The sequence below is a fragment of the Cucumis melo genome, chromosome 7 (assembly GCF_025177605.1).
Source record: "Cucumis melo cultivar AY chromosome 7, USDA_Cmelo_AY_1.0, whole genome shotgun sequence".
NCBI lineage: Eukaryota > Viridiplantae > Streptophyta > Magnoliopsida > Cucurbitales > Cucurbitaceae > Cucumis > Cucumis melo.
Window position 1 is genome coordinate 224,410 of NC_066863.1, and position 16,537 is coordinate 240,946.

The following is a 16,537-nucleotide window of genomic DNA, read 5'->3' on the forward strand; positions in this document are numbered from 1 at the left end:
CCATGGAATCTGCATAAGTTTGTTTGTATGGGTTTGCGTGCAGTTATTCAATTACAGTTTCGGAAATGATTTTTTTGTAACAATTTCAAGCCCCTTTAATAATGACATGAGTGAATAATACAAATTAGAGGCAAATATATAATTTCTATTTCTACATCACATGAACATCTAATATAAAAATACAAAACTGTGAACCCTCACATTGTATTGTATTGATTGGATATATATATATATATATATATATATATATATATATATATATAAATAGTCCTACAAGTAATTACGAAGAACCAAAAACAGAACCTAATTTGCTATTTTATACCCTAAACCCATAAACAAAAAAAATGAAAGAAAGAAAGAGAGAAAGAAAGAAAGAGAAGGTGTGGCAAAATGAGGAATAAGAAAGGAGATCAGTTTTCTAGAAGAAGGAGTTGTAGGGAGAGAATCTGAAGGCGCCATAAGTGGTGGCATATGCATTAAGAAGCTCGTTTTGAGCTGACCAAAAATCAGCTTTCAAACCACTTCTTCTAATCGCTTTCAGTATCTTGTTCCGGTGAATGTAGCTGCTCACCGCCACCTTCTGGCTGTTTGCATCAACCTCCACTTTCTCCACCCCTGCCCAATTTCAATCACAATATTCATCATTATTATTCAATACACTAAATGGCTACCCAATATAATTCTTAAATCAATTCTTCCAATTATTGGGAGTTCAGTCGTCGTTTTTGCTTTACCTTTCAACTTTGATAGACATTTTCGCAGCCTTTTCTCATGGATTCCCACCATCTCTACTTTCAACTCAACTGTCTGAACAATGTATGCAAAACAAACCAAATAACAAATAAATTAGCTAATATATTCCGGCCTCTTACTAAATAGTATATAGACATAAATTAACAAGGATATATTGGTGCATGTAGTTAAATATAATTGGTACCTCCATGGAATAGTGTGTGATATCAACAAGACAACCAAGCCAAAAGAATGCAAATGGTAAACAAGTAGAGTTAATTGGACGACTCAGATGGAAGTAATGAAAAAGAAAGAAAATGGTGTGTGAGAGTTACGTTGAAGTTGAAAATTAGGGAGAAGGGAGAAGGGTTTTATAACAAATGCTTTAGAAGAAGAAAAGTGAGGGAATGATCGGTCTTCCACAACAACGAACCTCGATTCAATCTAATCTGCTTTTTCCAAAGAAAAACACGAAATACCAAATTACGAGAAGAAACAGTGTGTTGAAGATTCAGGATCAGGAATCCCCTCTTCTCAAAGCAATGTGGGAGTGGGGATGGAACTGCCAAATTTTCAAAATCATTGCCTTTGACCAGTCCAACTTCACTTTATTTCTTTTATTCTGATTTTTTATTACATCATCCTAGCCTTACATTCCCCCATCAAAATATATATATATATATATATATATATATATATATATATATATATATATATAATCCCATCTTTATCTTTGATTCTTTATTTTATAAAGAAAAAGAGATGATAACACCCTTGAATACAAGTTTGGTATTTCTAATCTCTGCTCAGAACTGACACATCAAACACACAACTGATTTTCTTTATTAAAAAAACTTGCAACATTTGCTTAACTAAAAAGAAATGGTGGGCTGTCTCAGATTAGATCGCATTCACAAAGGCAGAGACACACAGACATGGAACCGACAGAGAGCGATCAGAGCCTTCTTAGTCTTCACTTTATGAATCTCGAATTTTCAGACATTAGAATCTTCATTATTCTTCTCGAACTTCGCGTAGACTTCCAATCCCTTTCCCCCAATTTTCAAAATTCATATATAACGACACAAACATAACTTCCCCTTATATATAACGACACAAACATAACTTCCCCTTAAAAGGCCAACAACATTGAAATGAAATGGAACAAGTTAATAACTCACAGGGCTAGGACGAAGATAAAGATGAAATGAGTAAGCAATTCGGTGACAGTGATAAAAACTCTTCTGAGCATCTAAACCCAAAACAAAAACAATACTTTATAAAGTCAATTTTGAAACTAATTTAGTACGATTATAATTGAAATAAGATTACGAGCAAATGATCCTCGATTCGCATATTCAAGGTATCTGGAGAAGAGAGACTTAAAAACTCCGTCTTGGTCAATGGTCTACGACCCAATCAAATTAAAACGACCTTCCCTTGCCTCTTATCATCAAATCATCTCCTTTAATCACCGTCATTAAAACCCTGTTTCGGCCTAAAAAAACTCCTTCCTCTGTTTCTGTGATGGGGCTCAAAGTGCTTTCCGCTCTCGACACTGCCAAAACCCAATTATACCATTTCAAGGCCATCGTCATCGCCGGGATGGGCCTCTTCACCGACGCTTACGATCTCTTCAGCATCTCTCCCATTATGATCATCCTTGGACGTGTCTACTATCAGGACAAAAACTACGAGATTCCCGCCACCGTCAAATCCGCTATGCTCGCAGTGGCCCTTCTGGGAACGGCGATGGGTCAACTGGTGTTTGGCATACTCGGAGATAGAGTGGGACGTCGGCGAGTGTACGGACTGGCATTGGCGCTGATGGTGATGAGTTCAATTGGGTGTGGGTTTTCAATCTGTACCACAAGAAGCTGTGTCCTTGTGAGCCTAGGGTTTTTCAGGTTCCTTCTAGGGCTGGGAATTGGGGGAGATTACCCATTGTCGGCAACCATTATGTCGGAGTTCGCCAACAAGAAGACGCGTGGAGCTTTCATAGCGGCGGTGTTCTCGATGCAGGGATTTGGGATTTTGGCCAGTGCCACGGTGACCATGATCGTGTGCTCCATATTCGATCGGGCCTCGAATTTCCCAACAGGTAAACGTACGCCGATGGGGGCGGATATTGCTTGGAGGCTGATCCTCATGCTGGGCGCTGTTCCGGCGGCCATGACTTATTACTGGCGAATGATGATGCCGGAAACTGCCAGGTTAATTATTAATTATTAATTTATTTGGAGCTTTGTTTTTGAATTATCTGGGAACCAACCAAATAGAGGGGTTGACTTTCCTTTAATCATAATCCACGTCTTGTTATAATCAATCGTAATTTTGTATTCTCCACATCCTTTTCTTCATACGATCGAACACCGTATCTGGAATAATTTCCACGTATATATATATATAATATTAAAATCAATTACCAATTATGTTTGATAACATTTTATCACCATACAAAAAAGTTGTGAAGTCTATAATTAAAATATTATTGTTAATTATTTATATATATATATATATATAAATATATAAAAGTAATTAAAATTGTTTAACATTAATTATGCTTTGATTTATGATTTAGTGATTTGATGATAGATACACAGCTTTGGTGGAGCGCAACGTGGCACAAGCAGCAAAGGACATGGAGAAAGTGTTGGATGTTTCCTTGGTTGATATCATGGAAGATAGCCCTATGTCCCCTTCACCTCCTCCAAATTTCCCTTTCTTTTCCAACCAATTCCTTCGTCGCCATGGCCGAGACCTCTTTGCATGCGCCGCCTCTTGGTTCCTTGTCGACATTGTCTTCTACAGCAGCAACCTCTTCCAGTCCAAAATCTACACCCAATTCCTTCCCCACAACCAAGATTCCACCAATAACGTTTACCATCAAGCCTTCAATGAAGCCAGACTCCAAGCCATCGTCGCTGTCTGTTCCACCATTCCTGGCTACTGGATCTCCGTCTTCTTCATCGATCGCCTTGGTCGAGTCACTATCCAAATCCTGGGATTTCTGTTCATGGCCATTGGCTACGTTATCATCGCCATCCCCTACGACTCTTTCTGGGCATCTGATAAACATAAATACGGTTTCATGCTATTTTATTGCCTCACCTTCTTCTTCTCAAACTTCGGCCCTAACACCACCACTTTTATTCTCCCCGCGGAGCTGTTCCCGGCTAGATTTAGGTCCACCTGCCATGGAATCTCTGGCGCCTCTGGAAAAATTGGGGCCATCATTGGAGCGGTGGGGTTCCTTTGGGCCTCTCACGATCAAAAGGACAACGGAATTGGGATGAAGGCTTCGTTGATGTTGCTTGGTGGGGTGAGTTTAGCGGGAGTGGCAGTCACGTATTTCTTCACGAGAGAGACTAATGGAAGGTCGTTGGAAGAGAATGAGAATGAAGATGAATATGCTGGGATTTTCTTTCTTAGGGGCTTTAACTTTCACCATATTACTGCTGCTGCTGCTGTTGCAAGCTCCCGTTTGTCATCTTCTGGTGCTCAAGGCGATGACGTATCATCACGTTCCACATCAAACTCCATTCCAAGCACTGCACCATTTCATCGATCGTTAGCTTAATTCTCTGCGTAATTCCTTTTTTATATCTAATGTAACTACGACCGATGTGCGCCACCACGTTCCACACGTATATTAGTTCAGGCCAGGTTTACATTATTATTCCATCATTTAATTTCTTTTTTTCTCAATCCATACCTAATATTTTTTACTCCTCTTTTGCATCTTTCATCAATTAATTACATTTCAAAACCATAATTTAGAGACTTGTGAGAGTGTTTGAATGAAAAAAATTAGGACTTGAAACAACGGTTTGAGAGCATAATTACTTCAAAAATAATAATTTGGCTAAAAATGAAGAATGTATTTGGATTGAATTAATTCAAAAGTGTTTTAAGTTTTTATTAATAATAATAATGAATGAATAAATACAAATTTGAATAATTTTGGATCATTTAATTCTCTTAAAATAACTTTCAGACATAAATCAAGTTGGAAATAATTCTTGAAATAAATTAAAAAAAAAAAGTATTTCTTTCTTTCAACTTAATTTGTATAATTCCTTAAATTATCGAAATATTTTCCTACTGCTCATCTACATATCCACTTCTACTATGTCGTTGTGGTGACCATTGTTTAAAGTTTTGTTACCAATTATAAAACTATCAATCTCTTAATTATACAAAGGTTTCAATGAAATATCAATAAAATGTCAACATCATATATATCTCTCTTTCACAAAAATATAAAACTAAAAACACTAAAATTAAATCTAATTTAGTAAATATAAAAATTATGATTTTTATACACAAGTTAACCTGTATCTTAGTTATATTATGTTTACGTTAATGATATTTGTTTTATTTATGTGTGTTTGTTGAATTTTTCAATGATACGATTAAAATATCGATTCATCTTTGTGTCAATATCAAACCCATGAAAATATGTAAATATCAATATATGTTAATAGATATTTAATATGCTAGGGTTGTGGTTACCACTACTCTCCAAAGACCCCTCTAGTGAAATTGTTACTTCCAAACAACGCCCATGCGTACGTCGGATGACAAGCTCCATTGACTATCTTTATACTAACCACCACCAATTGCGTAGAGTAGTACCACCCTAAATGATCAAATTTGATGCCACTATTATTTTAAATCATTGGTCCATATTATTCAATAATTGTTTTTGTCTTCCCATTAATTTGACATTAACACAAACATTTTCTTTGGGTAACAAACCAAACACACTTGTATATAAAGAGTTTTTTTTTTTTTTTTTGAAAACAAGTACTATGATTGTTTTAGTTTTGAGTCATTTTCTATCGAAAGAGAATTAATTTTTAGAAACCCAATTTGTACCCAATCTAAAATGGTCCATATTTTATAGTTTTATTTTATTTTGAGTATATATATAAAATAGAAGGAAACGTAGAGAGATAGGTATGACCAAATAATTGTTTACGTGCATTAATACTCATACACGTGGATTTAGAACAATTGTGAATTAGTGGAACCTAATTAGAATAAACATATACTTCCAATACCTTATGTGACAAAGATTGATGATGAAAGGAATTGACCCTTAAAAATGATATTACTATTTTAAACATTATTGAATTTTAGTTGGAATATTCCTCCTCCTTTCCCTTTTATTTTTTTCTTTTCAATATATATTTCAATTTTTTAACAAACAAATTGGAAAATCCGAGGTAAGTTCCCTATAAATATATTTTATCTACCTACCATATTATTTTTAAATAATATTAAAATATTTAAATAAAAAAATATATATATATATATATATATATATTATTATATATATACATCAGAGGTTGTATATAATGATAATAGTCTATTTGATTTGTGATATTTTTATTTTAAAATAATTTTCTTTTCATTTAAAATACTTATAAAATAAAATTTTAAATTATATTTTAATAGAAAAGACCGAAAATTACTTAGTAAAATTGTAAAAATGAAGACTTTAACAAAATATTTATAAAATATAGTAAAATTTTAAATTCTATCGATGAACGTTAATAGAAATCTATCAATATTTATCGTTAATAGAATAAAATATTTTATTATATATAGTAAATATTTTAACTTAGTTTTAAGAATGATAGGTAAGTTTTTATAAATGTTAAAAGAGAAAAAGGTTAGTTTTGGGAAAATTAAAATAATAATGGAGGCAGTCTGGTAACTAATTAGGTTATGAAATGGCGCCCAAAGTGCTTTGATACCGCCAAAATTAATTTATTCCCTTTCAAAATGATTGTCATTGCCGCATGATTGAGCCTTCTTCGCCGATCATCGAATCGAATAAAACTCACTACTACCAGATACGGCACTCCGACGGCGACGGTGATGGTGATGGACTCTCCTGATTCAGTTTTTGTTTCTGCAGTAGGCGCAGCCGTAATGTTGCGTGTCTCCCTTTTTTGGTTCCTTCTGGTAATCGGAATCTGGAGCTTTCATTGCGGATTGCAGCGTTCTGGGTACTCTATGGCCGCAGTTCCAGGTATTATACCGATATTGTTTTATGCCTGACATTGCCACGAAGTTCTTGCGTATTTCTTGACAAACTTCAACACCAAAATTTGACGACATTTTCATTTTTCTTTCATACGCATAATTTGCTAAGTTTGAAAGACTCATTGTAGAATGTAGAGTAATTAAAAATCGTGGAGGAGTTGACTTGATGTATCGACCAAATTAACAAATAAGCAACTCTAATAGACTATGAATCTATTTCTTCTAATTGACTAATTCACTAAAGCAACCTTTATCTATTTCCTATAATTCTTTCCCTGCTGGAGTGCTATACATTCAATCATTCGGATATGATCTAATTGCATATTCGTAATGTCAAGTAGAATACTGTATCAGAGGAAGTATCATGTTCCATTGCTTTTCTCTCACAAGATCATTGTCTATACATATTCTTCAGAATCGTATGTCGTTAGGGGAGAGAGAAGAAAACAAAGAAATAAAAGTTAAGAGCCATGTCTTAGGAATATAAAATGGGAAACTAAGGGACAATTAATTTCGTTTTTATCACTTAGATTTAGTAGGATAGGAAGCCATTTTATTGATTCCACAGAGCCCTGCAGGCTTCCCAGTGTTCCTCTTCATTCTTATGTATCCTTTCTCCCCCCATTTGGGTCCCCATGAGTTCTTCACAATGATGTAGTCCACTCCCTTTGACGATCCATATCCAACGGCTGTGACTCCATGATCAAGCTGGGTTCCACAGGGTCCATCAAAAACGCCCTGCACAAAGTTGTAACGTTGATAACTGGATTAGACCCAAATAGTTGAACCAAGAAATGTCCCTATGATCAGTTCCAAATTTTTCTTACCCCGCTGTAGAATTGGAAATCTCTTCCTGAAGCTTCTATGGCCACGCTGACCGGCTGGTGTGCCAAAGCCTTTATGAGGCTGGCCTCGTTGTTCTCCGGTACGTCTTTATAGCCAGAGATTGTCACTACCTCCAATTCCCCCTGAAGAGAAGAAATATAAAAATTTAGTTGTATATGTATTGTCCAATACAATGTCCAAAAATGGGATCTGGGGGTTGATCAGTTGGTATTTGCTTTTACCTTTTTGTTATCGCAAGTGCTTTCCTCCTCAAGATAAGGGTAGTCTTCTTCCTTGTGAAGTCCACCACTAGACACAATAAAAGAAAATGCGTAATCCATGAGGCCCCCATGGCATCCATTGTTATAAGGTCTATCGCAATCAATTAGTTCCTGCTCTGATAACGAAGTCAAATTTCCACCAACAATCTTATTTATCCCCTCAACTGCAGCAACGGTGGAAAATGCCCAGCAGCTACCTGTGCAATTTCAAAGCCCACTCACAGCTGAATATCCTCTTTATATGGATATATTAACGCATAATGGAAATTAGATATATTACTTACCACATGAACCTTGGTTCTTGACACGAGTGACAGCTCCTTTCTTTCTCCAATCCACCGACTTGGGCAAATCTACATCCTTGTAGGTGAACTCTTCTGGGGATTGCCTTGTTCGAGAGGACTCAACTTTTAGACCAAGGTACATATTTTTAAACTCTTGGTGGGTCAAATCAGCAAACTCATTAAGTCCAAGCCAATAACTACTCACTTTTTTGTTTGTTTCGTCAATGTGCTTCAAGTTGTCTTTAAACACCTCAAATCTGTGCCACTTTTCTTCGATAGTCTCATAAATCTTTCCATGGTTTGATATCCATTCTTCGAATAGCTCAATTAGTTTATCCATTGAAGTTAAGTCCTCTGGCAAGTAACCCACAATAGAAAAGTCCTTCCCAAAACTTGTTACGACAAAAAGGGACATGCACATAGCTAGAGGCAGTAACTTAGACAGAGCCATTGTTAATGCTTGCTCTCTTGTCTTGGAATTTGTAAATATTGTTGATTGGAGAAAAGGCAGAAAGAATGGGTTGGAGGAACGAAGAGATGTAGGGAATCATTTATACTAGGAGGAACGAATGAATGTGTTTGTGTGCAGCTAAGTGTTGCTTACAAGCAAAGTTGATATAATATATATATTTATACATATCTATATCGGAATATTGATACCCATACCCAGTCTTTAAGAATGGTTTGTGGTATTAACTGACTTCGAATCTACGCTTTCTGTCATTCTCATTCATGTAGTTTGCTAAATGTCTGAAAAAATTTGGTTCCACTTCAAACTAAAGGAAAGGTTTTTCTCTTTTATCCTAAACAGAGTTACTATTTTGGGGTTACTAAGTATGTCCAAACCGCTTATAAGGTCACAGTAATGGCCTAAAGGCTAGGGGTTATTAACTTTAAGAGATGCTAAAGCAGCTAGAACATAACACATTTATTTTCTTCTTGAGGATGTCACGTAAAAAGAGGAATTAATAGCATTTGGAAAAAATAATATCTTCAACAAGACCTCCAAATGAAGAAGGAAAGAAACTAGATCTTTTACTCACGATACACATTTTATATCAGCCTAGGGGCATTTTTACGTATGCTAGGTACAATAAACATTATTAAACTTCCCATTATTGTATTAACTTAAATGGATAACGAAAGTTGAATACAAACCCTTTTAAAGATAACATGCTTTTAAATTCTGATAATATAATTTTGAGATTTTCTTTTCTAGTCTTTGAGTTTAAGTTTTAATTGTTCTCTATGTTTAAGAATGTTACATTTATAGTTTTTGAGTTTGGAGTTTGGTTTCAGCTTATTTTCTTAGTATAAAAAATGTTGTTTTAAATATAACAAAATAAATCAAAATATTCACAATATAATAAAATTTTACAATCTATCACTGACATCGATAAATACTAACAAATTAGTATCATTTATTACTAATGTTTAATTAGTGTCTACAAATATTTATTATTGATAGGTAAAGAAATTTGTTATATTTGAAAATATATAGAACGGTATTGCGATTTAAAACAATAGCTCAGAAAAGTTAAATTTTGTTTAAATTTAACTTATTGATTTCAAAATTTGCACTTTTTAACATCTATATTTTTATTCTAAGTACACTTCAATGTTTGAACTAATGTCTATTGATTAATATTTTGAAAAAATAAAAATAAATATCAACAGAAGAAAAAAATAGTGAAACTTAATTCATTAGAATTCTTTTTAATTAATTAATAAATATTAACCTTAAAGACTAATCGATTATTTAGTGAAAATTAGTATTAAAAATGCAAATCTAAAAACTTAAGGATCAAAACTCAGAAACTCAAATTGAAATTAATGATAAGGGTTAAAAATATAACATTTGAAAACGTAGGTAGGAATAAAAACAAATTTTTCCTAAAATTTGATAAATAAAAGAACATATTGATTCTTCCACTTTGGAGTTCTTAAAAAATAAGAACTAATTTAATCTTAGAAAGAAAGATGTTTTATAAAAATGTTTAATTACACTTAATAGATCAGTGTTCATTTTGCCCATGGGACCATCATTTTATGGGTCATCAATCCTCACTTGGGTGGAGAATGAGAGTGGAAAAATATTATTTGAAGCTAAACAGGGATGAAGACTCGGAATACATTTTCTAACTTCACCTCGCCTCGTGTATCCCATGTGTATACATTTTTATACACTAATTATATAATAAAATATTCAAATTTCTATTTCTATTGTTTAATAGCTTATATGGTTTGACTTTGGATAATAAAGTTGAATGGTTTTATATATATATATATATATATCAACAATTAGATAATTTACCCGGCTAATCATTTTGTTATATGAAGTAGATTTTCTCTCAAATAGAAATTAATTTAATTTTTAACAGAAAGAGTAAATTAGGATTAGTTTCCCTAACCTGATCTTTGTGGGAAAATAATCTCTGCTCTAAACTCTGTAAAAATTAATAGGTAATTTTGTGGAAATGGAAAATGAAACGGGGCGGTGACAAGGATTGGGATAGCCATGCTTTCCAATTAACCGACCATGACCTTAATTGGGGGGAAGGACTTTAGTTTCATTGGTTTGACTTTCGTGGTTGAGCTTATAGTTGGTAAGTATGCTTATTTAGATTATTGAGTTCACTATCTCCATGAATTGAAATAATGAAGTGACTCTGCCTACAGACTACAGATTAGTTTAGGCACTAACTTCAACAAATCTGAAACCTACCAATGAAGCTTTTGAAATTAGTTTTTCTTTATCGTTCAAAATGTGGACCTAAAAACTGCCAAACACCATGCTTTTGGATAAAGGAGGCCAAAAGCGGTGTTAAAAGTGAGAGTACGATGCATTGCAATCAACGGTAGTATTAGGAGTTGTTTAATTTGTTAAGAAACGGTTAGTGATGTTGAATCTGGCATCTGGTTACAGACACATGTTTGTGTGTATATACTTCCACTCGGAGATTTTTAATTTAATAACAGATTAGAATGGTTTCCTCCACAGTTTTACATTAAATAGGGTAGAATTTCTGAGCTGAAGCCCCAAGGGGGAAATGAATTGAAGAACTTGGAGAATGAATGGGAATGTGAAGTTGAGGAGAGTGACAAAACTAAAAGCAAGTGGAAGTCAAGAGTGAATGAGTAAATAAGAGACAATTGTTGTTTAATAATTGCACCTTTTCTATTATTTCTTTATTTATTTATTCAGACTCTCATCTGTTCTGTTGTGTTCTGCTCTTTCCCCAATTATTTTTCCACTCTCTTCCCCTTCCGTTTTCACCAATGACTCAGCCTCGTGGTCCCTCTCCTTCTTCTGCCTCCCTTTTGTACGGCCTTTTCTTTTTCTTTTTTTTCCCCTTTAAGGGAGATATTATGTGAAATTACCTATTCTGCCCCTCTTTTTCTTTTTTTCTTTCTATTTTGTCCAACTAAACCAAGCCTATATTGCCTTCGAAAAATTACCAAGTCTACCCCTATTATTGAGGTGTGTAAGTATAAGTGTAAGTGTAAGGGTTGGTGTTGTTAATTAACAAACACGGAATGGGGAGAAGGAAGGAAGAAGGATGACGTATCATCGCCAATACCAAATGGCTTCACCTTTCTCTCGTTTTCTGTTTTGAAATTCATTAATGACAGACAATAATAGAGAATCGATCTGCCTTCTGCAACTCAACTCTCTCAACTCAACGGCCCCAATACAAATACAATACAATACAATCATATTTCCTTTTTAAATAATATATAGGTTTACATATAAACCCCAATCATTTCGAATTTTTTCGATTTTCTTTCGAAATCTGATGAGATTATTTGCAGAGTGGTCCCTGTATTTTCTAAAAGTTGCACCTTTTCTTCTGCTTGTGCTTCGTGCTTTCCAGCTCCACCCATCCACCTCCTTCCTCCTTACTACTAGTTACTCGACAGTTTCAACTCCTTCCCTTGTGTATTATTTTTATTTATACATACCCTCATTGGATTTGAATTTTTTTGTTTAAAAAAAAACGACAAATCGACGAATTTGAGGTCCCACGCAACCTGTTGCCTTTATACACATTGACTTGTCTTTTCATTTGCATCCTCCCAATATAACAAAAACAAAGCCTTCCTTAGCACGTGTGTACGTGTTAGTGCATGCATTCATTCCTCTTCCATTTACAAATAAAAGGAAATTAAAAATAAAAATTTCTTTGGAGGCCAATTTTCTTTGTGTTGACACATTAATATATTAATAAGCAGCCTCTGTGCATTGAATTGGAGTGTGCCATGCCTTAAATTCTCATGTCCCCAGCTGCACTGACTCTTTGACAACGCCACACATCAACGTCCTCCTATTTTCCATACATTGATTGATTAAGAAGAAAAAATTGCTTAAAATGCGAAGGGTAGAAGAGGAGTGTGTGAGTACGTGTGGGGTTTAGGCACAGTGAAATTTCCCCCCATTCCAGCTCAAAGCAATTTAAAGAAAACGAAAGCAGCGCCCAAATAGCTAGGCTTATGTAAACCTACACCTATTATTCGGCTATTACAATACACAAATGCATCAGTAAATCTTTGGCGTTGCAGTTCTATTATCTTTTACTTCACTCAGTGGCCATAACTATTCTTGTGTGTTGTGTTTCATTAAATTAATAATAATAATTATTATTATTATTAGGTGATGATACGTACACGTGCAACGCCGACTGATTTCATTGCATTGCATTGCATTGCAATGACCACCACACTTGGAATTGCATAAAACAGCCCACCAAATCATTTATTACAATCAAGACTCAAGTGCCCCACCCTAAGTTCTATTCCCATTCTACTCTGTCCCCTTTATCTCCTTCATTATCTCCTTTCTCTTTCTTCCTTCCATACCCTCATTTTCACTGTTGATAATATTATTATCCAATGGGTTTACCCTTTTTTTGTTTTTTTGTTTTGGTTTGATAATGTAGTGTGTGTGTGTGAGAAACCATATGCGTACATTTATAGGGTTAAAAGTTGATGCAGTTTTGGAAGGCATGGAAAAGCAAAGGATTAAGCTCGTCTGATATTGATGATCTCGATTTTCAAGAAAATAAAAAGAAAAGAAAGTATGATGATCTCATTATTTCTCAGCTCCTTACTCGTCCTTTCCCTTGTATATATTAGATTGTTATCTCACTTTTATTTATTTGTTTATCCTGATAACAACCATACGCACAGATAAATGAGGTATCACACTAACTTTCGCATTTAACATTCTCCTACCAAACCGCCCCTTTTTCCTTTCTCTTTTTTCTCCCAAACAAAAAGGAAAAAAAACATATTAATAAAATATAATTTTGTTGGCTACCTAGTCCCGGAAGGGAAGGCCTTTTTCAGGTGCGTTTCTCTAGGTCCCCATGAAAGCATTTTAAGAATCTCAAATCTATATCTCTCTGGCCTCCTCATTTCCTCATATTTTTTCTTTCTTTTTTGGTTTCAGTGCTCTATAATCATCTCTATATAATTTACCCTTTCTTTATAATCTCTCCTCCCTTCTGTCTTTATTTCTTCAACTCTTTCCTTTGCACATCCACAGACAAACATGTTGGCAATGGAGCAAATTTTATCTGAACTGAATGGCGAGGAGTTAAACGAGCAGGGTTTGCCTCCAGGTTTCAGGTTTCACCCAACTGACGAGGAACTTATCACATTTTATTTGGCTTCGAAGGTTTTCAAGGGCAGCTTCTGCGGTGTGGAGATAGCTGAGGTAGATCTTAATCGATGTGAACCATGGGAACTTCCAGGTACCCTACTATATATATACACTCATTACATACATGATTCTCATCACCTTACTCATTATCTCATGCACCATTCTTTGGGAAAAGCTGAGCCTTTTTTTTTCTTCCTTTAACCAGTGCGGGTACTTGTATCAAAATGTTCCTACCATCTGTTTATCATTTTTGTTTCTTCTTGAAATTGTAGACTTCCGGCTGCGGATTCTCTCTACTTCTTTAAGATGGAAAAGTAAAACGTGTTCTCTCTTTTAGTCTTCTATTAAGTTTAGTTACCACTTCGTGATCTTCAAGGCAAAAGGAATGTTAAAATTAACTAGCAGGTAGAAGGAACACTTATTTCAAGTTCACAAGTGTTATCCTTTTTTTTCCTGGCCATAATACTAGAGATAGGTTCTTGCCAACTTTCAATGATCGGTGGGGTTGTGTAGCCAGTATTACGTTTTCCATTTAACAATGCTACAAAATCTACTCGCTCCCTGTAAAAGTTTCTGAACTGCCGACAAAATGGTAGACTCTAATAAATGTGGAGCTAAGAGAGAGAGAGAGGGGGGGGGGGGGGGGAAAGAAGAGAAAGGAAAATGGGTACGCCTAATAGAAGAAGAAATGGTGGGTTTTTAACAATATGTTGCGTGTTGGTTATTTTCAGATGTTGCAAAGATGGGGGAAAGAGAATGGTACTTCTACAGTTTACGGGACCGGAAGTACCCAACAGGGTTAAGGACAAATAGGGCAACCGGAGCTGGTTACTGGAAAGCCACCGGAAAAGACAGAGAGGTTTACAGTGCATCAAATGGATCTTTACTTGGGATGAAGAAGACGCTCGTGTTTTACAAAGGCAGAGCTCCACGTGGAGAGAAAACCAAGTGGGTGATGCATGAGTACCGCTTAGACGGCGATTTCTCTTACCGCCATGCCTGCAAGGTAATGCCAACAATCAACTCTCTCACCACCCACCGCACGTGCATTCTCGCACCGTGCGAATCATGCTATTAACCTGCAATACCACTTAACCCCTTTTCTTTTTGTCCTCTTTTGAGTTGACTTATTTTATATTCCATAAAAGTACTGCATCTTTCCGAAGCTACACTGTTCTTTCTTCTATTATTTACTTTGGGGGGTAAGTTTTTGATGTGATGCGATTGATTTAACCACTGCTAAGTTTATCTCTGGAAATGGTGCAATGTGCTGTAGTCCTTATTAGCTTTTCTTCCTTTTCTTGTTTTTTTCCTTTTTCTTTTAACTTTCATGCATATGATACACGCCTTTTAAGTTAAACATCAATATTAATATTGCCATGTTTAATTATTATGTTCATTAATTGTGTTAATGTATTCTGAACTTATCTCTCTCTCTCTCTCTCTTTTTTTTTCCTGTTCCGGCTCTTCAATTTGCAGGAAGAATGGGTTATTTGCAGAATATTTCACAAGAACGGCGAGAAAAAGAATTCAATGTTCCAATGTCAGACTTATCTTCTGGAGTCGGCGTTATCATCGTCCACAACCTCCAACTCGTTGCCTCCGTTATTGGAGACGAACCCAACAACAACATTGGTAGAGTGTCAATCTCAAGCCGCAATGCAATTGCAATTGCAGGCTTTCCAAAACCCTTTTCAGATTCGGCAGCCTCCTGAAAACGACCTGAAGAGGTTTATGAGCTCAGTGATGTCCCAATCCAACCTCCTTTCCTCGAGCGAGCAGCTACACAAATCCCCCACCTCAATCAACCCCATTATTACGAATGCTGCCAACAACAACAATAACATGTATGCTCCGTCGCCATCCACTCTCTTCAAGTCTCTCCTCTCACATCAAGATTCCACAGTACTACTAAAGCAGCAGCAGCAGCAGCAGCAACAGTTCAACAAAGCAGCGGACTCACCCAGCTTTACAACCCATAATTTCGAGGCCGCTGAAGCAGAGGCCAACTCAAACTTGATGGATATCAAGAAGATGATGGTGCCAAATGGTTCTCCTTGTTCTTACCATCAACATCCCTTGTTTTTTGAAACAGAATGCAATTCACCACCAACTCTGCCTGCCCACGTGTCTCTTCATGACATATCAACTTCAATCTCCTTCAACAGGCCCTCCTATCAAACTATGTTAGATCCTCGCATCAACATCCTCCATGCTCATGGAGAATCTTGGCCTTTAGATGCTTAAACATCTCTTTTCCTATTTCTTTCTTTTTCTTTTTCTTTTTTCTAGTAAGCGTTTGTAGCGTAACGTCCAATCTGTATCTGTAATCTTTTGTATGTACCAAATATTTCTTTAAAATCCATGATTTCCATTTCTTTAGCTAAAAAGCTTAAATCTGATTGTCCGTTTCTCTACGTAACCGTTGCACTATTGGAAAAAGAAACACCACCTGTCCAGCCTAGACGTGAATTGTAATGTATATTTAAGAGGGCTACCAAATATATAAGAAAATCATAGTTGTGGTTGTGGCCGCTCTGCTCTAGATTGAGAATCTGTTGATGGGGTGAGATTAGGTGAGGGCAGGTTTAGCTGGATTTGACACCATGGATGAGATTCAATTTGAAGGGATTGTTTAACACATTTTTTGACATCACCTGCAATTGATTGGGTATTGGAAGTAGGGTTGTATTGTA

The 16,537-nt window shown here is 35.6% G+C and overlaps 4 protein-coding genes across 6 annotated transcripts; 2 read left to right on the forward strand and 2 right to left on the reverse strand.

The window, feature by feature from the left end:
• Positions 1–418: 418 nt before the first annotated feature.
• LOC103493846 (heavy metal-associated isoprenylated plant protein 44-like) lies at positions 419–1,279 on the reverse strand. The gene is made up of 3 exons (XM_008454793.3): positions 938–1,279; positions 735–807; positions 419–615 (listed from the first exon to the last, which is right to left on the reverse strand). Exons 1-3 carry the CDS (start codon positions 941–943, stop codon positions 419–421), a joined length of 276 nt encoding a protein of 91 aa, XP_008453015.1. The 5' UTR covers positions 944–1,279.
• Positions 1,280–1,847: 568 nt separating this feature from the next.
• On the forward strand, positions 1,848–4,464 carry LOC103493845 (probable inorganic phosphate transporter 1-9). Its single transcript, XM_008454792.3, has 2 exons — positions 1,848–2,945; positions 3,328–4,464. The coding sequence occupies exons 1-2, from the start codon at positions 2,260–2,262 to the stop codon at positions 4,310–4,312; spliced, it is 1,671 nt and encodes a 556-aa protein (XP_008453014.2). The 5' UTR covers positions 1,848–2,259; the 3' UTR covers positions 4,313–4,464.
• Positions 4,465–6,481: 2,017 nt separating this feature from the next.
• Positions 6,482–16,238, forward strand: LOC103493836 (protein CUP-SHAPED COTYLEDON 3-like). Of its 3 annotated transcripts, XM_051087762.1 has the most exons (5): positions 6,482–6,775; positions 12,831–13,254; positions 13,725–13,932; positions 14,573–14,847; positions 15,321–16,238. In XM_051087762.1, exons 3-5 carry the CDS (start codon positions 13,731–13,733, stop codon positions 16,086–16,088), a joined length of 1,245 nt encoding a protein of 414 aa, XP_050943719.1. In that variant the 5' UTR covers positions 6,482–6,775; positions 12,831–13,254; positions 13,725–13,730; the 3' UTR covers positions 16,089–16,238. The 3 variants fall into 3 exon arrangements, with proteins under 3 accessions (XP_050943719.1, XP_016901299.2, XP_050943718.1); XM_017045810.2 differs by lacking the exon at positions 12,831–13,254; XM_051087761.1 differs by lacking the exons at positions 6,482–6,775; positions 12,831–13,254 and having other exon boundaries at positions 13,496–13,932.
• On the reverse strand, positions 7,140–8,686 carry LOC103493835 (cysteine protease XCP2). The gene is made up of 4 exons (XM_008454780.3): positions 8,180–8,686; positions 7,857–8,092; positions 7,617–7,757; positions 7,140–7,527 (listed from the first exon to the last, which is right to left on the reverse strand). Exons 1-4 carry the CDS (start codon positions 8,628–8,630, stop codon positions 7,312–7,314), a joined length of 1,044 nt encoding a protein of 347 aa, XP_008453002.1. The 5' UTR covers positions 8,631–8,686; the 3' UTR covers positions 7,140–7,311.
• Positions 16,239–16,537: the final 299 nt, after the last annotated feature.

Bases quoted from the DNA above. Each gene is read 5' to 3' on its own strand.
- LOC103493846 (XM_008454793.3), bottom strand. The intron at 616-734 runs GTAAAGCAAAAA...GAAATTGGGCAG, and splicing joins ATGTCTATCAAAGTTGAAAG to GGGTGGAGAAAGTGGAGGTT.
- LOC103493845 (XM_008454792.3), top strand. From the start codon at position 2,260: ATGGGGCTCAAAGTGCTTTCCGCTCTCGACACTGCCAAAACCCAATTA. The intron at 2,946-3,327 runs GTTAATTATTAA...ATTTGATGATAG, and splicing joins ATGATGCCGGAAACTGCCAG to ATACACAGCTTTGGTGGAGC.
- LOC103493835 (XM_008454780.3), bottom strand. From the start codon at position 8,630: ATGGCTCTGTCTAAGTTACTGCCTCTAGCTATGTGCATGTCCCTTTTT. The intron at 8,093-8,179 runs GTAAGTAATATA...GAAATTGCACAG, and splicing joins CAAGAACCAAGGTTCATGTG to GTAGCTGCTGGGCATTTTCC. The intron at 7,758-7,856 runs GTAAAAGCAAAT...TCTTCTCTTCAG, and splicing joins GCACTTGCGATAACAAAAAG to GGGGAATTGGAGGTAGTGAC.
- LOC103493836 (XM_051087762.1), top strand. From the start codon at position 13,731: ATGTTGGCAATGGAGCAAATTTTATCTGAACTGAATGGCGAGGAGTTA. The intron at 13,933-14,572 runs GTACCCTACTAT...GGTTATTTTCAG, and splicing joins TGAACCATGGGAACTTCCAG to ATGTTGCAAAGATGGGGGAA. The intron at 14,848-15,320 runs GTAATGCCAACA...TTCAATTTGCAG, and splicing joins CTTACCGCCATGCCTGCAAG to GAAGAATGGGTTATTTGCAG.